We start from the raw sequence: 23,139 nt of genomic DNA on the forward strand, positions 1-23,139 counted from the left end.
TTTGAGAGCGAGAGTCAATTTTCCTAGCTTGTTCGAAGATTCCTTGACAGTACTGATCCAATAATGTATCCTTCTTCAATTTCAATTCATCTCTTACTTTTTCTGCTAGGTCATTAGTATTAAGTAACATCACATCACTTTATTGACTACTTATACTTTGAAATATAGGTAGAATAAATCTCAAGTAACCATTAGTCCAGAGGTACTGGACAGTCTTGAGGTGTTGCAACAGTCGTTCCTATGGCGCTAAATGATTCCATGATCTTTTGCACGATCATAGCCATTGTTGTGAGTACGGTAAAGCCAAATCCTGCAATAATTCAAGCATAGTAATGGGCAAGCCAACCCTGTGATCATGGTCGGAGCTCACAGCCAGTTCTTTAGGATTTTTTCTAAAGATGAACGAATAATGGGGAATTCTGCGAACGATTTTCGAGGCAGCGTACCATGAATCGTAAGGTAAGGATTTCTCATGGAAGAAAATGCGGGGTCGTAGATTGCAGAAGAGCACGTGGTTCCGCTCACCTCTTCGTGATCGTCGTAAGAAATGACTTAAGAAGTATAGTTTCTAGGCTCGTTCGTTTTTTCTTTTTGTTTGCGCGTCGCGTGCGCAACGGTGGTGCGTTGCAATGCAGGGCGTCGTTAAAAAAACGGCGCCTTCCGGGCTTTTTTACCGCGACGAGAGATGAACGGAACCACCTGGTTTTCCGCAATCTACGATCCTGGATAGAAGCTTTCCATAGGAAATCCGTACCACTTCATATTCGTGGCATACTGCCTTTAAAGTCAAGAAGTAATTATTTCGATTTGCCATTGCTCAGACTGCGCTCACAATGTGTTTAAAGGAAGCGTATCGTAGGAAATAATAGCGTATATAAGGAAATTGACGTCTTTGGGACCTCTCCACGTAAAGATAAGGTTAGGAGTGTAGATTATCAGTATTAGCCTGATTACGTTCACTTTCCCCTAATCATCCTGAACAGCGGTGATTTTAACCTGGAGTTGATGAGAAGACGATAACTTTGCTTGAAGGGAAGAATGTTAAACCTAATCTTTTTCTAGCTAGTTGTTGAATGGCCTCGAAGGCCGTATCCCCGCCCCCCCCCCCGTTTTCAGGGTGATCAAGGGGAATTGAACCCCCTAGGCCTACCTTTACGTGGAGAGGTTTCAGCATCGACGATTCTTTATAATAGTATGTTCCCTTTAACGTTCTCTGTGCTAATGTCACATTGATCAGCGATGGAATCAATTATCTTCACCTTCTGTCAAATTCACTGCCGTTGGGAACTGTGATCGAATATCCTCCTTGGTCTCGTTGTTCATCGTCTGCACTGAAAGAGCGACATCTCTAAGAAATTGCAACCGCTTTGCTGCTGATTCGGCTGGAGTCTCGCCTTCCAAGGATATTGCTTTGTCGCGCCACTAAAAATATTAAGATGTAGACAGGGATTCTTGCGCCCATTTGATAATCACTAATAATAGAGACATAGTTAGGGTGATGAAAAAAGACAGAATTAAAATTTTTCAAAAATGTTGCGGAAATTCACCTCGAAATTCACATTTTCTACGTCAAAAAGTAGTTGGAGAAACATATTTTCTCGGGTAAAGGGACACAATTCTTGTCTGATCAATGAAGTAACTGGTTGGCCAGAATTATTGCTTTTTGTATTATTGATTAGCGCGCTCAGAAGAAGAATGTTACACGCTTTATACAAATGTTTCAAATAGCGCTGAAATGCAAGCCGTGTTCGACCTACTTGAAGGATACCGAGAGACTAGAGACTTGCACAGGTTTTCCATCAGACAAGCTATAACGCTTCTGGACGAGTGTTTAAAGTGCTCCATTCTTCGTAGATCGGGACACCATTACAGACAAGTTGTGGGTTTGGCCACGGGACAAAGACTAGCTCCCACAGTACCCATTGGATTCATGTCCAAAGTAGAACAACCCATTCTAAAATGAAAACCTTTCCGGTACTACCGTCACATTGATGATTGTTGCATTATATGTTCCACTCAAGACGAGATGGACACTTGTTTAGGGCTTCTAAACCAGCAGTCCCTTACATACAGCTCACAAGGGAGAAACCCGTAGCAAACCGCTTTTCCTTCCTTAGTGTAGAAATATCCTCTTTTTCGGTCCAACGGTGAATGAAAGACACGATAGTTCCGAAAACCTAGCAATAAAAACATTTTAGTTCAAAATTGTGGCTCGCAGAACTTCAGAGAGGTTTTGGACAAGTGCAAAAGATCCAGAAATGATTTGAAAGAGAGAGAGAGCATAGCCGCGATCAATGAGTTGACTCTGTATCAAGACTTTTGCAGCTTTTGATTTACGGGGCCATATCCGGTCGCATTCTGATTAGTATTAGCAGGGCGATTTCGAATATTCGCCAACATAACGAAAAAGCAGCTACAGAGCTATTCGCAACAATTTAGGCTCTTTTGGTTTTTCCTTCCGGTTGTAATATTTTAGGGATGGTGATTTAATGGGGGATTTGAGAAGATATGTTCCAAATGTTCTCACTTTCCAGGCTCTGACAAATTTGACAACGCCGAAACATTAACTGTAATAAGGACTGTTAAAGGCGTTACCCCACGAATCTGAGGTGGTGCAGATTTTAGGTGGAGTATTCGTATACGGGATGGAAAACTATAGAGGGGGGAGAGGGGGTGATTCCGTTATTTTCTTCCTAATTGCCGTAAAAAAGGCCTGGAAGATGCGGCGCCGCACAAGGCTGGCACGCTCCAGTCGAACTCCCTGTAGAAAATAGTGCGCCAAAACACCTGAACATTTTCGGCGTTTTACGGCAATTAGGAAGAAATGGACGAAATCACCCTCCTCTCCATAGTCTCCCATCCCGTATACGAATACTTCACCTGAAATCCGTACCACCTCAGATTCGTGGAGTGATGCCTTTAACAAGCTTGGCTATTGCTTGACATTGTGGGTCGAATTAATACTTATTATGTAGAACGCACGGCGTTGATAGGCAGTTCAATTGAGACGTGAGGTTTTTCGGGTTTTAGAATCAAAACGAGTTGTTACATTCTACTCGAACTCTAGCTGAGGATTGAACAGGGAAGGCTCGGTTATGTTCAAGGACGACAAACCACAGGCGAAGATACGGTCAGCAGCGTTAGGCCATAGCTGGGATTTGGGAGCAGTGAAGTAAGTCAGTGATCTAGACTAGAGTTCTGAATAGAAAAAAAATGACTATGTGAATTATACAAGCAGAACAAACAGAAATACATGAAGAACTAACATACATTATAACATCCAAATGGCCATAGATGGGGAGCAAAGTTCCTCTTGGAGGCTCCATAGCCATACATAGAGTTTGGAGTGTAGATTACGAATCTGAGCGTAGTTCCGTTCAATTCTCCCTAATCCCCCTGAAGAACGACGTGGGAACGGTGTTTGTCCCTACGAAGCACGTTAGAACGATCTACACTTGTATACCCTCACCAGCCTATTTCTTGGTTTTGCTTCAATAAGCTGCTGAGGAGACCTCATCAACTCATCGATCGCAGGTAGTGGTCGCAGCACGAGCGCAATGGTGGCGCTCATGCTCGAAATCTACGTACAAACCATATGCTCGAGGGACCGCGGGGACCCCAACGTCGTTAGTTTTGGGATACGTTAGCTTTGAAGATGTGACTATCCAAGAAGGGACATTTATGAATGGTTCCGAATCGTAAAATATGGAGCAGTGAGAAAAAACTCAGCAAATTAGAAAATCACTCGCAATCGCCAAGGATAAAGGATAAAGTATCTGGTGTTAATCGATCCGCTTGGGATGCGCCCTCACGTTCACTTCAATTCAGCATCGTTTGAGGTTCACGAACGTGTAATTGGCCCATACAATGACTTGGCCGATGTGTCAAGTCAGTGTTTTTATCCTACACGACAAGTCTGGCACCAATTTGTCGACCCCCGAGGGATGAAAGCCTTGGTGAGCGGATTCGAACCCTCTAACCGCTATCCTTCACATCGTCACATCGCTAAGAAAAGACCAGAAAAAGTTTGTTTTTTTTTTCCTCTCAAAAGTAACCTACCGATCGAAGCAATTCCTGTGTTTCCGGTTTCAATTTTAAGAATTTTTCATAGAAAGTTGTATTGAGCGCGTCGATCTTCTCATAGACCTGGAAATACGCAATAATAATCTAATATAAAATCAAAAGAGTTTATAGAAGGAGGGTAGGGTCATCAAATCGTGTAAAAAAAGAAGCAAATGATAAAAAAATTGATGAAATTGCATAGGCGAGAACTGTTCTCGAATATTTCTTACCGTTGGTAGATAATCTTTGATCAACTCAACGATTTCAGCTTTATTTTCTGGCTTTTTAATTCTTCCATTGTACCAATCGGATAGAAAACCGACGAGTTCACCCTTTTCCGTCATGTTCAGCTAAATGTGAAATTTAATGAATATTGGGCGGAATTTTTATTTGATTTGGCGTAATTCTCAAAGAACTCACACTATCAATAGTTTTCATAAGGTCTTGTGGCAGCATACCTGAAGAGAAAAAAATGCTAAAATAGAATATTCCAGAAAATATTCGCATAACCCCATCACGAAACACAATTTGATTCCTTGCCGGAGGTCATTTTTAAAAGAATAGGACATATTGAGAAAAAAGAATACCTGGAATCCAATAATAATTCTATAATATTCACCTCTGAACATCTTTATCATGTCCAAGTAACCATCCAGCGATTCCACTGTGAGCGCTAAATTTCCAAGAATATTCCAGAACTAGTTGTAACTATGAGCTAAGATCTATACAAACGTTAAAAGTATTGATCAATGATAAAATGACTAGAATAGAATTTGGATCGTTGCATTCGAATGAATCTATGTGTTCAGTGTTCGATTCCATACTGTAACTACAGTACCAGAATCAACAAGCGCCGCAAAAAAAAAATCAGAGCGCAAGAGCCGAATCAAAAAGCTCGTTTAGCCTCTGGATTTTCTCGTAAGACGAACCTTGTTCTTCGTTTTTCGTTGCTTCCGGTTCTTTTGGTTCCTCCATCACTGGAGCAGAGAGGCATGCGAAGCATATACTCAGGAATATGCAAAGTTTCATGGCTGGATAGGTTTACTAAACCATGTTCCATGTTTGGCTCAATAACAGTGCAACAACAAACAATAAACAAACACACAGAAAATTGCCACGAAAAAAACGCAGTAAAAGTGTGCAACAGAAGCGGTAAGCGGAAAATATTTTATCTTCAAGAGGAAAATTTCCTAAACTTCGGCTAAAACAGAACAACTTCTTAGTTCTTAGCTTCTTCTCCCTCTTCTTCTTCTTAGCCTCCTTAAAAAGGCTTAAAAAACTATGTAAAATTTCCAAAAGGTCAGGAACGCTCCTCTCAAAACTCGAATTTTCCGCGAAATTACTCTATGTAGGTGGATATTTTTGTAGTAGGCGTAGGCGGCAGTGATTGTTAGGAGCTCTTTTCCCTTTTTTTGTCAGCGTAAGCATAGTGTTAATACTATCGAAGCGCTAAATATACTGAAAAATTTTAGGTGTGGTTAAATTTTTATTTAAAAAAATCAGACTGATGGGAGAATTCCGTGATTCCACGATAATTTTGGAGCATGCGAATATCAAGAAGAGGAAGAAGAAAAAAGAAAAAGAAAAGAAGGAAGGAAGAAAATTGACATGTGCATATTATTTTCACACCTACTGTGAAACAAGTGAAAAATTCCCCTCAGTCCTTTTCAGTGATCTGGATGTGGACGGAGCGATATGGAGTTAACACAATTTTTGGATGCTTCACAATGAATGGTGCAGCCATTAACATGCGTAGAAGATTCCAGACGACCTGAACGTTTCACCAGTGGTCGATCTTTGATGTATGAAAACGCTTGCGTGTTTTTTATTCAAATTTATTTGTTTAATGCACCAAACAGATGCGCCTTCGCGAGAAAAAAAAAATAAACGAGAACTAGCCTTGTCCCCATACAAACAAATCGATATGTTAAGAAAACTGTAGTTGCACAATAATAATGAAAATTATTCATGAAATATGTTCGCTTTAAATAAATTTAATGGAATTTTTGCACCTGAAAAAGAGACAAGGAATATTTTTTGTGGTATAAAATGTTTAATGTGTTTATAATCTATGAAATACTTACATTAAATTACATTTAATATTATTTATGGTATGAAAAATCAACTGTATGGAATTTTGTGCAGATAATGAAGTTAGCAGCACATAATTCATTGCGATTAGAGTGGTAGATCAGTTTTGTGCATCTACACAGGCAAATTGAATTTTGAATTTTGAATTTGAAATTTTCTTTCGTCTAAATTTTTAATGTAGGCTTTTTATGACTTTGAGGACGGATTTTTTTCTTGAATTAGGATCCCAGCTTTATTTATTGATTTGTTTATTTGCCTGTTTATTTAATTATTTCAACACATACACTTATAGGCACCCCATAGAAAAAGAGATTTAAAATAAATCACACTAAAAATTCGCATATGCGTGAGAAAAAGCGCGTAGACTTTTTTCTATTGAAAAGAAATGAGCTCAAGAAGTTTTTAAGATGAAAATAGAGCTCAACGCTTTGCAAAGTTCATGGAGAAGCCAATGCCACTTTGAAGGCGTAACAAAGTTTTGCTGGGCAGCTGTTTCACAGCAGCAGCAAAATCACCATCACGTCTTGCTCAATAACAAATCGGCAAAAATTCGCCATGCGTCATACAGCAATAAATCACGGTGGTTTCCCTGCCTTCATGCTATGCGTTTGGAAAATTTCTTCTCTCAGAGAACGGAAAAAAAATTAATTAAAAGTAAAGAGGTGTTTGGTGTTAATTAATCCGCTTGGGATGTGCTGCCACTGCGTAGCGGCTTCAAAACAATTGTTGTCTAGATCGCCAGGGATCTACATGAAATAGTTCTTGTTTTACAGTCGACGATTACCTCACATGTCCGAATCGAAAAAGAAAAATACGAAAAAAAAACAAAATATGAATTGTTTATGAACATCGGATTCTCCAAAATTAATTGAACCGGCGGGAAAGATTAAAGACACCATAAAGAATGAAGGATGAAGTATCTGGCGTTAATCAATCCGCTTGGGATGCACCCCCACGTCCACTTCAATTCAGAATCGTTTGAGGTTTACGAACGTGTAAATGGCCTATAGAATGACTTGCGGTGGTTAGCCGATGTGTCAAGTCAGTGTTTTTATCCTCCCAGACGAATGTGGTACCAATTCATCGACCTCGGAGGGATGAAAGGCTTAGTGAGCACTAGGGCGGATTCGAACCTCCGATCGATCGTGCAGAGATCGTGATAGTGCACTCTCTAACCGCTACACCACACTCGCCCTTAAAGACACCATATCGTGAAATTTCCTATGTTTGATTCTCAATATAGAATTTAGGGAGTAGATTACAGATATTCATTTGGCGGTGCTCAATTGACCCTAATCGCCCTAATTGAACGGCGTGGGAGCGGCTTTGGTTCCTACAAAGTTACGTTAGAACGGTCCATTCTTGAATACGCTCCGATTCCCTCCGCAATCTATTCATTGATTTCACTTGAATAGACTGCTGAGGAGACCTCATTGATTTTTTACCGCTCGCTCGTGGACGCGGCACGTGTAGAAGGGAGGGGGGGGGGACGATTTAACGTGCCGAATAGGAACTAAGGCCGTTTCTTCCACTGCAAAGAAACGGCACGTGTAGAAGTACTGCAAAGAACTGGACGAAATGCACCGGAACCTCCAACTTCTTCGTCCGACATTTTTGAACACAAAGGGCCCGATTCTCCTACACGACAGTGCCCAGCCAAACATTTCAAAGGTTTTTCAGGGCGATTAGGGGAAATTGACTGTGGCCACGTTCATGCTTGTGATCTACATCTCGAGCTCTTCTATATTGTCAACAAGGGATTCAAACATCAAAAATCTCATGATACGGTTCCTTTATGGGATGGATTGCGATCGGAAATTGCCAATTAGAATTATTTTCCCAGCATTCCATCGCAATCAATCTGACGATGGGAAGAAATTAGAAAAAGGAGGAGTCTTTTTTTGGCAAGAATATATCCTACAATCCTTTTCTTGATTCCATCCACTCCTCCACTTAATCGTCATTCTGTCCTGTCCCAAGAAAAAAAAAACAGAAAATAATTTTATGTCATTCTCTCAGAGTCGTACGTATTCCTAAAAATCTTGAGAAAATTTCCTTTATTTTGCCATATAAACAGACAGCGAAGAACGGATAGCAGGCTTAGCATATGTGTTATATTTAAATTACAGAACTTCTTTTGTACAGTTATAACAGGAACTTAGGATTTCGTCTTCTCCAACGTTTTAGCGGATTTCTTAGCGTCTAAGAGTTTTTGTTGAAGTGGCGCTCCGATTAGGGTTGGGAAGTCAGCTTTCGTAGTGTCTGAGACGTGACCAGTTTCTAGAAAGACAGATCGATTTATTGATTGTTGAAATGAAAACTGAAAGACGCATAATACCTTTAGTATAGGTGCTAACTATATTGTGCACTTCCGTACGAGGATGATGGTAGTGATGAGAATGCTGGAAAAATTCCTTGTGATAACTTGTGGGAAAGAAAATTGGGTTAAAGGCAGCGCTTCACGAAATTGACGTGATGTGGAAACCGCAGAGAAAACGTAAAGGGTTGTAGATTACGGAAACGAGCGTGGCCCCGCTCAAATCCCCCTATTCATCGCAAAAATGGCGTGGGAACCACTTTAATTCCAACGATCTACGTTAGAACGAACACCATTGTACGCGTTCAGGTCCACTCAGCAACCTATTCATTTGTTTCACTTGAACATGTTGGTGAGGAGACCTCAATAATCTTCGATCGCTCGATCATAAAAGTGGGGACGTGCACAAAAGTGGGGCGTCGCAGCTGGATTCGTAGGAAAGAACGGCGTCTTTCATACTGACGATTAGGAAAAGATGATCGGAGCCACCATTGCTTCCCTAATCTACAACCCGAACTCTACATTTTTCCTGAGGTTTCCGTACCACGTCAATTTCATGATATGTTGCTTTTAACTGAAACAAACCAACAGTGCTCACCAACGTATAAGGGAAGATTGGCGCTGGCGCCACAACCGGTTCCGAAACAACAACTGGCGCTGGCGCCACAACCGGATCCGAAACAACAACTGGCGCTGGCGCCACAACTGGAGCTGTTTCCACGATTGACGCGGGCAGAACAGCTAGAGGTTCGGGGGCGGCAAACGCTACATAAGGGTAAGGATCGGCTATAGCAACGCCTCCGAGAGCAGAGTATCCTGAATTGGTATCCTGGTGGATGATTTCTAGGAAAACCTAATAAGAAAATGAAGTGGAAAAAAAATTCAATGAAATTGTAGGAAATCTATTCGGATCGATGTTAATTTTATCATTTAGATTCAGGAAAAGCCCCAGTTTGAAAGACTTCTCGAGAAAAATAAGAAAACGTTTCTATGTTCTATCGTTTTCCACCGCTTCAATGCAGAAAAAAGAATATCTTGTTGGAAAATTCTTTGATAATCAAATTTTAAATATTCAAACTCGACGTATAGAAAACACCGAATTCGATCTTATAGGAGTTTGACGAAGCTGGAAATCTCGTAGGAGAGGAAATCTATCGAACTTAATGGAACTACGTTTTCCTAATTTAGAGTTTTACAATTTTTCCTCCAAAAAAAAATTAAAATTTTCGTCGAAGGGAAACTCGTCCAGCTTTTTTTTTATGCTAGCTTTGCTTGTTGGGTCAATCACCATTGGAAATTGTCAACGGGACCTTTTCCCAAGACCATTCATTGATCATGAGAATGGAAAGCAATTAAAGAATTCGTTTTTTTAGCGAAAATATAGTGTGCTATTCTTTTCTTAATTCCTTTCTATAAAGAACACCTTTTTTTAAATTTGCAATTTTTTGTTTGTAAAAACAACAAAGGTAGAATTTTCTACAAACCGTCCACAAGAGCGACCGGATAGTGTGCAGAGGATCTGAAATTTTACAACATTTCAGAATTCTAATCGAGTTTATTCGTATAATCTCTATTTTTTCTCTGGAAATTTTCCAAATAACTGATCCATACCTATTATTGATCTCATTTACAAAGAAATTATTACCTTATAATGGAGGAGAGACAAGAGACGATGAGAATATTCAAGGAATACATGACGGAATGGTGTTTTTAGGCTGTTTAGGATCTGCATTTATACTCTCCACCATCATAGCTACACTCTCTTAAGCAGTATCCGAAAAAAAGTGCATGAGGAGAAAAAAAACAACGGAGAAGAAGCCGCGCCGCATTGAAAGCGAACTAAATTGAATTGTACTTACTACGATACGATAGCACTTTCGCCAGTAGCCGAACAGGAAATAACGACTAGTTCTTTTCGTTTTTTCTTTCCTCCAAATAGAATGAATTGCTTAGGAGAAACGAGAGGAGAGGAGTAGTCGCTTTGGATCTGGATATGGAGTGGATCTGCGTGCTTACGTGACTGGTCCTGGGATCCTTAAGGATTATTTTCGAACAGTAAAGAGTGAAACATTATTAGATGGATTCTTTAAGCGTGTTAAGAGTAGCTTCGATTAATCTGTGGATCTTTTTTGCAGTTTTTCTAATATCTCCATGGATATCGTAATAAAATAACAAATAGCACAATTTGCATTAAAAAAAGAATCAGCGGAAGAATCAGTAAGCCTTAAATGGCTAATAAACTCCAATAAACTAGTGGATTTCTCGTATTACAATGTCACCTACCATCGATTTCTTATAGGTCAGTCATTGCTGAAGTTTTTCCGCTCAAAATTCGAGTTTTCCATGAATTTTACACAATGATTAATTCGGGGCGAGTTAGAAAACATTAACCTCTTCGAAATAACAATAAATAACTAATAATTTTGAAGAAATCAATAGCGGATAATGAACAACTTTGAACATTCATTACGTTCAGATCTTGGTGGTCCTTTCGGGATTTGAAAAGGTCCAGGATTTACAAAAAGAAAATCAGAGTGACTGTCGAAATATTTTCGCGAGTGCTTCCTCCAAGCATTTCCATGAGCAGGAAATTCTAATCCGTGAACTTTTCGCGCTTTAAATATAGGGAGAAACCATCTTAATCGCATTTTAAAATCATTGAGCAGCAGTCATGACTTATTAGTCGTAAGTTTCGTGAGTTCCCTTCGTGAAAAAAATATTTAAAAAAAGTCAAAACTTTCAAAAAATGGGTATTATTATTTATTATTGTTTGTTTGCCGTTTTCTCTATTTGATATTTTCTCTTCTATTTCCTATTCGCGAATTCCAGTAAAAATGGAAAAAATCAATACTAGAAAATAAAACTGACGGTTTTCCCCGTTCTAGCCTGTAACTTGAGAATCCACTTCAACTTTTCTTCTATTTAAGGAGTTGTTCAGTAGTGAACAGAAGAGTTCTTCTCTGAATCAAATATTGCGATTACTTTGAGGGGACCTTTAGGGGACGAAAAATGGATCGTAAGCGAAACTATCTACTTTTTTCTTAAACTTTAGCCTCTATTTTATTTCCTTGAGATGTTTTGGATCTGAAGAAAATGGCGGATCCGTTGAAAAAACTGTGGCAATCCATACCATTAACTACTTGACCTAAAAGTTTTTTTTTCCAGAGAGGTGCTATCTCCTCCAGACAGAGGATAGATGATTCCTTATTGACCCAGGTCACCGTCTAATACTCTGAGGCATATCTTCAGGTATTTCTTATCAAAATCTTAGGTGACATATTGCTATTGGCTTAATATATTCCTATATATACCTCTGAACAAGGCGTTTGGTCACTATTCGATCAGAATCCAGAATATCCAGTTGAATCCTCCATACTTCTGCTAGTCCTAATTCAAAGGCTACCTGGTTACTGTCCGCTACAGTACCATCGTTGAAGCTTTCAGAGTCTTCACCGGGTGTATTGTAGTGGATATGACGGTGCCTACCTGCTACTTATGCGTATGCCAACGACTAATATGGGAATCTCCTTCAATTTTTGTTTATTTTTTCTAGGATCACAAGTTATTTGCATTACTTCATTACTATTTTCTGATTTTTTTACGTCTACACAAAAAAGTAAAAAAAAAATGTCCCATTTTAAGAGATGAATATGAAATTGTCCCGTGTTTTCCCGGAGGAAAATTTGGTTTCGTTTCGGAGAAAACGTCTTAATTGAGCACTAAAACAAAAATTCCTATAAATATGGGGAAATTGACAAAGTAGGGGTTTTTTGACAAAGAATTTTGGCAAATTCAAAGAAGAATCAGCCATGAAGATTATTATAATTACTGAAATATTTTAAATTCAAAAATTGTACGATTCAGGAAGACGAAGGTGCGGAGGGAAATGAAGATACAAGCTGGTGGATCCCGGTAATGAAACAAAATCCATGGACGGCGATGCGATCCTGAATGGAAAGGAAAACAGGATGACTGATATTTTCTCCATTCCTAACATATCCCGTAACCACATTCTAAAAAGCCGTTTTCAATTGATAGGACGAGACATTCAGTTCGGACATTTTTTCACATCTTAATCTAATAATTAATTAATTTAATTTAATTTGACCTAACACTCTTTCACTTCTTTTTATTTTACGCACCCCAACAGTATGAAAACAGAATGTATTTCTTTCGCAAATAAAAAGAAGTGAAAGGAGTGCGTGTAAAGAGAGAATAATTGTGTTTATTTATTACCGTAATTATAAACTGCATCACCGGATGTAATTACTTCTAAACTGTTGGTGAAGTTATTTTTTGATGTACTTATAATTACAGTAGAAGTTATATGAGATAAGGACGAATAGTTAATTACGTATGTTAAATATTTCGTTATAAATAAATTGCTAATTATAAAAATACACTTTTTTTATAATTATTTAAATTTGATAAGATTTCTAGCTAAAGTAAGATAAAGAAAAGATCCCTTTTTTATTAAAAAACAAAAAAAATTTTTTAATTTTATTATTCGGTAATTTGAAAATTTTGTAACTAAATTTTAAGAGATTGAGTGTTTTATAATTATGTATATTGAAATCCTAATTAGCTGTTGGTAGCATACATTTTTGGATTTTTTGGGACATTCTGTTCCAAAAAACTGGTTTTACTTCCACGAAACACGAAAAGAGAACTTTTATATGTTATTTTTTTATATACAATGTTTTTATATGTTTTTACATTTTTATACATGGTTTTACTTCCGACAGCACGAAAACAGAATTCTTATATGTAATTAATTTATATTTTATTAATATATCTACTTTATTCCTTATTTGTAGTGATTTTTGTGCGTTTATGGATTACGAGTACTATAGTAGGCTTGGGCACGGATGAATCTCGCGATGGTCGGAGGTGCCACTGCTTCTGCGCAGTCGACCAAACCAACCAAACCCAGAATTTGACACAATCCATTAGACAGTACGACTTCTCAGCACTTCTCACAATCCACGAATAACTTAACTTATTTTCTGATTTCCTGAGATTTTTTTCAAGAGATTTTTTCTTTTCCTGAAATTGAGTAAGTTTACGAACTTGTGGGTCATTCTCAGTCGTGAAACCTTCGTATTTCATCTTTCCATGATTCAAGGTCCTTTTTAAATCCTATATAGTATGTGTCTGTTTATTAATTTATTTACTATGTTTGTTCTGTCAAGCATCGCTCTTATTCTCCCAGACGAGCTTCGAGTTGTTATCGTTAATGGACTTGGATTGCTGCAAAATGGGAATAGTGAACATTTTTGTCGATTTCTATATCTACAAGAAAAATTATAATAATTTCCATACTTCGGACAATAAATTCAATGAATTTGAGGCCATGGTTTTTTTTAAAACGAAAATTTGCTTCATGGGGAAGAGAAGTTCGCCTTAGTTGAGCCGAGAACGAGACGATCAAATGGAATTTTTATGAACATTGAAAATCTGCACCACATGCAGATACACAAAAATGAAGTACCCGTAAATAAATTAATGCGAAAAATACAACACGAAGAATATGTGAATGCACGAGGAAATGAAAATCAGCGAAATATTTAACTGAATACCCAAGAGGCACTTCATTTCACAGCACGTTCCGATCGATATTCACCAGCAACCAATCAGGTGCCTTTATCGACCATCGCATATTGTCGTACGATGCGAACGGGGCGGTCACGTCCCACAGCCGGATTCGGAATGCCACGTTCGTGTTTCGCCACAAATTCACCGACCTTGCCGCGTGCGACGCCGGCGGGAAGTGAAGCGACGCGTGCGAGCACACGGCGTGGGCGAGGCGGAGTCTCGGGCGAGATCGAGCGACTTCTCTCGTGATGACCCTGTAAAGAACGAGGAGGAGAGGTGCTGTTTAGGGTTTAGGGACCTGTAAACATGATTGGGGGCGGGGGAGGGGTAAGTCAAAGCAACTATGGTAGACATACTACTACGGAAGAAAAAAACGGAAGAAAAAAAAACAACAACAACAGAAAAGCAGAGGTATGAGGAAATACTCATGCAAACTAAGGAGATCTAGGTTTTTATTTTCGGGAAAACGTACGACACTTTAACATTCGGTCGGTTTGCCGGATTTCTCACGAAGATTCTCCAAATATTTCCCATTCTCCGAATCGCTCTGGAACGCCAACAACACTTCTGCACGCAACGGAAAGGAGCTATTTTTCGAGTGTTTTTTTTCGCACGGTTAGAGACGTAGACGTACACTCTGCATCTCTAACCGTGCGAGGATATTTATAGGTGGTGTCTTGCACCAATACTAATTTCTAAGGTTGCTCTTATAACTCGAATCGACATGATGGAAACATCTATTGCACTACGAAAACAGCAAATATTCGCGCCGCGGTGTACGGTAACCAATCATGTCCGTAATTGCAGAATTGCAAATTGAAAAAAAAATTGAATTGAAGAAATTGCATATTTAATTGGATCACATAATCAGACTAGAGGGGAATAATCAAAAGTCAAAAGGTATAAATGAAACCATGGAAGAGGTGAAAGAAAAACGGAAGAAAAGAAAAATGGAAGAAAATTTTTTTATTTGCAGATGGACAAACTACTATTATAAAGACATATTATTAGACATCACGTTCTCGAAATTTTATAATTCATGCTAAAACTTGCTTTTTAAGAAAAATTTTCATGTTATAGCATTTATGTTATTCTTTTATTGAAGATGAAATATTTAAGAAGGAGGATTTAATACACGTCAAATCGTCGGAAAAAAAAAATCCTCGATTCCCTTTGAAACAAAAAAAAAGACTGAAAAAGACGACGGGAAAGAAATCTGGAAAGTGGCGGAAAAACCGTCAATATGGTAGCAACGAGAAAAAAAAAATTGAAGATCGATTTGAAGAGACTCACTGATATTATGGGCTCCAGTTGGGCTTTATCCATAGATGAACCGGTTTGTGCTTCAGCATTGCTAGAAAAAGAAAATAAATAATCCTTGAGGAAAAAGAAGATAAAAACTAAAAAAATGAGAAGAGTGTCTGAGTAATAGGTTTCTCAAGAATTCATTGGAAATAAAAAAAAAAACGATTACGTAAAACCATCGTAATAAAACTTTTGAAGAATCGAAAGCTTCTATTAATTAATAGTAATTTAATTAATAATAATTAATTAACTTCCATGAGTTCATTTGTTATTTGGAAAATCGGAGGAGAAATAGGTAGAAATTGTTAGAATTATAATAAATTAGCATAAAAAGCAAATTAAAAATCTATGTCATGTATGTCTTCATCAATTTTCACTTACGTTAACTTCCTTTCAAACATTTTTGGCCATTTAAAAAGTCACTCAAAACGTTTTTGAATATCACTGATAGCTATTCCACAGAAGTAGGTAAAAAATTATGGAGGGAAATCCTTCATAAACCATTAGGAAATCTAGATATTTTTTTTGTTATTTTATTTGTTTCTGTTGTTTTTCAATGCTTTAATGTTTGCGATAATAAATAGATATAATAGAAAAAAAGCAGGAGCTAGATTGGTTAAACTCGTCCAACCAATCCACCAAACTCACTTGATTTTATGGCTCATCCTCCGTCGCGCCTTCGACGATCTCCGCCTTTGCAGCAAATCCTTCATATCAACATAAAATCCTCGTCTTTCCGATGGACGATCAGTTCTAGAACATCAGAAATTTTGAGAAAATCTTTCTTCGCAAAGAAAAAAAAAGAGGCCGTACGTACTTAAACGGTTCAATGTCACGTGAGCCGAGCGGCGATGCGGCAACGACCGGCAGAAACTGTGTTCGATTCGAACGATACTCATCCAGACGACGAGCAATTTTTAGATACGAGTCATCGGTTTGGATGATAACCTCCTAAAATCATATTAATTGGCTAAAATTCAAATTTAGTCGTTGAATAAAAGGGGCCATGATACTGTAGTCACATCGAACTACCGTAATCTACAGTAGGTAGTAAAGAACTCACTTGACGACTCTCATCATCATGAATGCTGGTACCTAATCCACATGTTGAACTGGAACGTGTTCTCATACCTCTGGAAGAAGAAGGATATCCGTAATTTTTTCTCCATAAACTCAGGGTTGATACAAAAAAACGTACACAAAATTACACTACAGAACTACAGAAAACTCACGGCACTGTTAAGTAGTCTGTATCCGTCTGTTGTGCAGTTACGGACCGTGACATTGGAGGCGAATATTGTGTGCTAAATATCAAATTTTTAATAACGAATATTAACAAAATATTTTTCAATCAATAAAAGGAAAAAACATGGGTAATCCTGCCTTGTTTCCATACTATCCGTCATTCGTCCCTCATACATACTGACACTATTACGTGGCCAATCCGTGATCGGATTGTAACCACCAGGTTCTGCAAAAATATAAAAATAATGAAAATTAAAAGTGAAAATTGTAATTAAATGAGCACAACTAAAATCATAGTTCATCGTCATCTCAGAGAAATCTCTACAGAATTAAGAAATTTTAATGAAAAAATTGGAAAAAAGTAAGAAAGTGGATACGTAACTGCAGGATTTAAGCCACCGAAATGCATGAAAAACCGCATATCAAAGTGATAACACCCTTAAATTTGTGAAAAATTTCATACACGTGCGTTTATTCGAGGATCCGCATTTTTTATTTCGTTAAGTGTTACAGCCAGAGTTAGGTTAGTAACTTGTTCGCAACTATTCTTGGAAACGTAATTTCTATCAGGCATTGCACTAAAACAAAGTTAGGAGGAATTCTATGAGGTTTCGCCTTCGATGGCTTCGATTCTCTAATATCTGCCCTTAACCACACTAATTTGTCCAAAAAACTGACTTTATCGTCATGTACGGTATTAATTTATTCCGTTCATCGTGACAAATCTGGTCAGTTCAGAACGTGTTCGACCGAACGACCGCGACGCAACCGCGACTCGTGTAGCCCTTCTTTCCCATGGGCGGGACAGTAATAGAATGAAACTAAGCCAAAAGGAGTGGCAAAACCGAGATTGAATCACAAACCTGGATCCGTTCCAACACATTGCGATACTAACTCCGCTCGACTCGTCTCTTGCGTTTTGTCCAGCATATCGAGAGAAGTTTGTTGCGATCTGAAAACTCGCACGTTCCTTATACAACCGATGCTCCGCCCCCTACTCACCGATTCGTCACCTCATCGGGAGGTGTTTGGAATGATCGATTGAATGATTCTCTTAGGATCGGTGACGTCATCCGATCCATACAGTCAGGAGCGGATTGGATTGATCGATCGCTCTGTTGTTTTTCGACACTAGGTGACGTTTGTAGCGAACGATCAACGTCCGGACATGGTCGATCGATCATCAACGATGTTTGTTGCGATCGATCACTGCCTTTTCGAGGCGGATCGATAGCTATGGATGTTTGCTGTGAGCGATCGTCCGCATCGTAAGAGGAGTCTGAACCGATAGCAGAGGTTTTCATCATAAGACGTCGGATGATTGGTGACGTCATCATGTCATGACGTCTTTTTTCATCCCAGGACATATTCGTGGGATCTCGTTCACTTCTGAAAATTCACGAAATTAGGAGATTTGCGTTAATTTATTCAAGTTTCAGCTCAGGAATCTTTTCAAAAAGTGAAGACTGCGTTTATGAGGGAGAAGCTAATAGCAACGAGGCACTCTTTGTTCTCAGATTTCAACAAATTTCTCTACAGTAAGACTGGAGAGAAATTTGTTGAAATCTGAGAACGAAAAGTGAGACTCGATGAAGAGTATTCCTGAATTGTATTAGAACATTACTGATAGATATAACCAATTTTCTAACATACCTAGAAGTTTCCATACTTTTATCGAGAAGTATAGCATTATCTGTAGCAACACTTCTGTTTGTGACATCGTGTGGGTCTGTCTCTATGGACTGTGTTCGTCTCGAAATCGGATACGTCGAAACTCCACAAGAGGATACGGAATTTGGTACCGTATTCACACCTAGTTCCTGAAAAAAAAAACCAACAAATTTATTTATTTATTTATTGAAACACCTGTAGGTGTACCGTAAAGCAGAAAAGAGAACAAGATGGAACAGAGAATTTCGCCTGAATTTTACACAACAAAGCTGGCCCTTTAAAGCATGAGAAGTGGTGGATTGGCAGGTCATTCTCCTGCTACAGAGGGTGAGAAATCCTCACGCGAGATCCTTTCCCCAGACCTAGAACGCTACGGGAGATAAACGGATACCAGGGTTTGGGTGACCAACTTAACCTCGAACGGAGAAATCCGTCAGGGACTCTGGGCGAACGGGTGGGGGGACCTCAAGCGCAAGAGCTCACCAACTTATGAAGAATCATGAATTATGAAGAATAAAAAGGAGAACAGTGAGTAAGAAGCATTCATAGTTTAGCCGTTCATACCATTAAAATTGCTTGGGTTAAATAGCCTGGTAGTAGAAAGTGGTCATGTGGATAGACATAGTTAATAGCGTTAGCAAATAAAGATCAGCTGCAGAGATATCGTAGTCCATCGCTATCCGCTTATCGTATTCCAACAAACTGATCCCTATGTGTTTATAGTAAAAGGGAGAAGTGATAGCGTTGCGATTAACGATTACGTAAATTTGTGGCAGCGCTGATGGATACGGAACTTCGTTCCTATGTCTGTGAGGTTTATATGTCAAAACATCTAGCATCACCCAAGAGGAACGAATGCGGACCGAATTAGACGAAACATGTGGATGCATCGCTTTTCAGCTGAATCTGCAGAAAACGATGTTTATGCGTAACTGATGAGTCTCCGATGCCCTGTTCACGCTCATCGGGACGAACATGTCCGAATGCAACAGGTACGTTTTTCTGGGTTCTGGAATAAGCATGAAGAACGGCCTGACCCCCGAACGGGGCAGGAGGAGACGAGCGACTTGGGGAGCGTATAAGAACATCGAGAATGTAGTAAAGAAGACCAAGAACACCCGGCAACGTGCTCACCTCTTCACCACTCCAGTACTTCCTCCTCTGACCTATCCTTCAGAAACGTGGGCATTTCGCAAGCAGGAAGAAAACGCGGTGAGCGTCATTAAACGCGCAATTGAGAGAGTGATGCTAGAAGCATCCCGCTTCAAGCAAATGAGGGACGGGATTCGAAGTTCTATCCTACGTCATCGACCGAAGATTAGAGAAGCCGCCACGTTTGCCAAGGAAAACAAAATAAGGTTTTCCGGACAAGTGATGCGCTTTAGTGACAACCGTTGGACCAGAGCCGTGAGCGACTGGGTTCCCCGCGATATTAAGCGCACTACAGCAATATCGCCGACCCGATGGTCAGATTTCTTCACGAAGTCCTTCAAAGAAAATTATGATGCTCTTCGTGTCCCACGCGAAAGGAGAAACCAGTGGGCGACTCTGGTACGCGATCCGGACAAATGGAAGAATTACTGGCGCCCGCTCGACCAGTCCAAAGAACAACAGGAGTCAAGGTGATAAAGGTGATGTCAAAATATTATCAACGAAGGCGTCAGTCGGATCTCTTGAACTATGAGCAGCTGCCAATGATTGATAGGAAAACTGAAAACAAAAACCACGGATGAAAAATCCGTGGATCCAAAACAATAAGCAGACGGTTTTGTGCAGTACATGCAAAATATCTGAGATACATCCAGAAAATTTCCCAAAAAAAACTCGACTAAAGAGAATACAACAATCTCATTCGCTACACCAATCAATAAGCACATTTTGCGCTGCGTTATGTCATTGACTATAGATTTAACAGAAGTTCACATCCCTCACCTTTGTTGACTTTGGCGGTGATGCATCGGTTTCCAATGACTGCTGCATTACTTGCAACATTGTGTTAAGGATTTCATTGTCCTGTAATGATATATTATCATATTTCCATGTTATAATACTACAGTAAGAACTGCTACAAAACCTACAGTCATATCTTTGACACTTTTCTCTTCGACACTTTCCGGTTGACTTCGTTTCTTCGCACGTCGTCCCATACGAAAGCGTGGTGCCGTACTGCCTCGATCGACAACATCGGGACGAACGCGGTTCGACTGAAGATATGGATGGATTTACTTGCTGAAGGAAGTGCTTGACCCACCCTCGTAAGGGTTTTGATATCAATAAAGGATGAAGTCTGTCGTTAATCAAATCAGGCAAGTTTTAGTTTGCAGCAGGGCGGTTTCCAACCATTCACCGTGTGGCTACAATGGCCCACCAACCGACTGCGCCACACTAACCCCTTTTAGTATACAGCCTCTCAAAACTCAGAACTCCAGCGACTGCAATAAGAGAAAGAGAATAAAGGAAAATAGAAAAGGAAATCTTAAAAAAAATGGTGCTAGACATTACCTGTAATGCCGCCAATCTTAATACGATCTCATCGATTTGAAACTGTGCAATATCTGTTTGTACCGGTTCGTCTACGGTATTTATAGGCTCCTTAGGGGCGACACTCCTGCAAATTTCGATTTATTCGTGGTGGTAGCTGCACATATGACTATATTTCTTTCAAAAGTAGAAATCCCTCTTTAAAAAATGTATAAATTCTGAAAAAAAAGGGTGCAAGAAAATACAAGAATTTTTTGTCCGAAAATTTTCATGTTATTGTAAATAAGGAACAAATTTTTAAAAATTCCTCATTCTGTCCAAAATTTCAGCGATTTCAGGACTACGGAAGATGTATAGCCAAAGGGGAATTAGAGCGCAGCTAGATAACCAAATTAAAAAGTGAAATGTAAAAAAAAGAAAACTAATTAAACTAGCAACAAATGTTGTTTTCCATACAAAATCGATGTCTATCGATTGATTCTTGGAAAATGAGCTCTAATTAGATGGAAAAATTGACGAAACAAAAATTCGCTGAAATAAAAGTCATGTTTAAGGCTGACCTCGTCGAGTTCTCACGATTTGCGCACGTTGTGCAGAATGCGACTTTTTTCTGACTTCTATCCGTGTATTTACGAGCAGAATAACTGAAAAAGAATGAATAACACAAGTAAATAAATAAATAGATAAATATACAAATAAATAATAAATCTTGGGGTATACAAAGTATAGCAAAACAGTTTTAATTTTGTGATTAAAAAAGTAGGAACACGCCATACTGGCAATAAATCGCTCAGTATTTATTGATTGTTCGCCTGTTTGTTCGTCTTGTTTTAATTTATTTTATTGATTGATCACCTATTCATCCGCTAATTTTAATTTATTCATTCATTCATTTATCCATAGACACATTTATTGGTTTGCTCGTCTACTGATGCATTTATCTAACCAGTTTATTGTCTATTTATTCACTTTTCAATTCATTCATTCATTCATTCGTTCATTCATTCATTTGTTCGACTTTTCATCCATCCACTCTCACACTCATTCATTCAAATATTCATTCACTAACTGTAGTACTCATTCATTCATTTATTGATTCATTCAAACAATCATTCAATCATTCACTCGAGTACTCATCCATTCACTAAAGTACACTAATTCATTCACTCAAGTACTCATTCATTCATTCGTTCGTCCATTCATTCATTTAAGTATCTATTCAGTGTTATTCAAGTGTTCATTCTTCCGTTCATTCATTCCCTCATTTACTCGAGTATTTATTCGTTCATTCATTCGCTCATTCATTCAGTCATTCATTCATTTAACAAGAACCTGGTCGAATCCATAGGAAGACTGGTAGCGTCTGACATCGAGTCATGATCATCAGCCTCCGAATTTGGCTCCTCACACGCTGTTGATTGAAATTGCCTGAACATAACGCGAATCAAAGATGGATATCGATCGACTGATCTTCAATATCGATCTTCAATCAGCACCTTGACCATTGAGTTTCGCCGTTCGCCATGAGAACACGATCAGATTCCGACATTGGGTCACATGCTATGCTCTGTAAATACACGGTACCGTAAAGAAGCACTTATTCGTTGGTCGACCAATATTTCTTCCCAATAGGACCCACATTCGCAACGTTCTCCATTTGAGTGCCGATCACGGACGCTAAGGGCGTATCAGTTTGGACATTTTTGTTGTTCGTAATCCGTACAACCCTTTCGAATTGTTCCACCTAAAATTGCAGGAAATATATTGGTTTTGGTGATGGACCGTGCATTGTTTGTTGGAATGGACACGGTACAGAACTCTCGGAGATTACTGTACCTTCTCTTCGATTTTTTCCTTCTGATCATCGGACATCATATCTGGACCGAAAAGTTTCATGAACAACGGTTGACGTTCCATAGCTTTTTTACAGATCTCAGCATGATCGAACGGGGTCCCGTTAGCAAGATTTCTATGGTACTCTTCCTGAAACGTCGAAAGGAACATCCATGATTGCACCAGGACAACTGACACAAAAAAAAAGAAAAACAGAAAGATGTGGCGAGAGAACAGCTCAAGGAGCTGAAATGAATCCAAAAATATTCCGACCCGTACCTGTATTCTGATCATCAAATTATAGAGACATTCTTCGAATTTGATTTGTATTACGGTAAGCAACATTGAAACGATCGATAGTCCGATAATCACCAACCAGAACATGAGGATCAACATATGCGGGTGATCAGGAACGACGTCACCTACACGACGATTATAAGATTTTGGATTTTTCTGATGTATGAAATTCAGAGAAAGAGGAAAATTATGCCTTCTGAAGACATTAAAGCACTTTGAAAAGAAATAGCGATGCGAAAATG

At 38.9% G+C, this 23,139-nt stretch overlaps 2 protein-coding genes across 4 annotated transcripts in view; both read right to left on the reverse strand.

Annotated features, from left to right (window-relative positions):
• Nucleotides 1-191: 191 nt before the first annotated feature.
• On the reverse strand, nucleotides 192-5,091 carry RB195_012149 (uncharacterized protein; the record flags this gene model as incomplete). The annotated part of the gene is made up of 7 exons (XM_013438695.2): nucleotides 192-310; nucleotides 1,260-1,422; nucleotides 4,060-4,146; nucleotides 4,293-4,412; nucleotides 4,483-4,520; nucleotides 4,682-4,735; nucleotides 4,992-5,091. 7 exons carry the CDS (start codon nucleotides 5,089-5,091, stop codon nucleotides 192-194), a joined length of 681 nt encoding a protein of 226 aa, XP_013294149.2.
• A 3,220-nt stretch (nucleotides 5,092-8,311) lies between these two features.
• The window catches only part of RB195_012150 (uncharacterized protein), a gene marked incomplete at both ends in the record, with an annotated part of 28,043 nt that continues 13,215 nt past the window's right edge, over nucleotides 8,312-23,139 (reverse strand). Inside the window, 19 exons of one of the 3 annotated variants that reach the window (XM_064193877.1) lie at nucleotides 14,104-14,319; nucleotides 15,359-15,419; nucleotides 16,019-16,123; nucleotides 16,188-16,321; nucleotides 16,434-16,503; nucleotides 16,603-16,674; nucleotides 16,754-16,841; nucleotides 17,479-17,567; nucleotides 17,618-18,004; nucleotides 18,269-18,435; nucleotides 20,219-20,299; nucleotides 20,365-20,490; nucleotides 20,789-20,894; nucleotides 21,328-21,411; nucleotides 22,100-22,195; nucleotides 22,264-22,334; nucleotides 22,407-22,511; nucleotides 22,604-22,750; nucleotides 22,880-23,022. In XM_064193877.1, the coding sequence (XP_064051461.1) occupies nucleotides 14,104-14,319; nucleotides 15,359-15,419; nucleotides 16,019-16,123; nucleotides 16,188-16,321; nucleotides 16,434-16,503; nucleotides 16,603-16,674; nucleotides 16,754-16,841; nucleotides 17,479-17,567; nucleotides 17,618-18,004; nucleotides 18,269-18,435; nucleotides 20,219-20,299; nucleotides 20,365-20,490; nucleotides 20,789-20,894; nucleotides 21,328-21,411; nucleotides 22,100-22,195; nucleotides 22,264-22,334; nucleotides 22,407-22,511; nucleotides 22,604-22,750; nucleotides 22,880-23,022 (2,348 nt within the window). Of the gene's footprint in view, nucleotides 8,434-8,491; nucleotides 8,556-9,068; nucleotides 9,287-9,954; nucleotides 9,990-10,115; nucleotides 10,166-14,103; nucleotides 14,320-15,358; nucleotides 15,420-16,018; nucleotides 16,124-16,187; nucleotides 16,322-16,433; nucleotides 16,504-16,602; nucleotides 16,675-16,753; nucleotides 16,842-17,478; nucleotides 17,568-17,617; nucleotides 18,005-18,268; nucleotides 18,436-20,218; nucleotides 20,300-20,364; nucleotides 20,491-20,788; nucleotides 20,895-21,327; nucleotides 21,412-22,099; nucleotides 22,196-22,263; nucleotides 22,335-22,406; nucleotides 22,512-22,603; nucleotides 22,751-22,879; nucleotides 23,023-23,139 lie in introns of those variants that run through there. The other 2 variants (XM_064193878.1, XM_064193876.1) reach the window with 2 other exon arrangements.

This window comes from Necator americanus, chromosome III, assembly GCF_031761385.1.
Source record: "Necator americanus strain Aroian chromosome III, whole genome shotgun sequence".
In the NCBI taxonomy this organism is placed as follows: domain Eukaryota; kingdom Metazoa; phylum Nematoda; class Chromadorea; order Rhabditida; family Ancylostomatidae; genus Necator; species Necator americanus.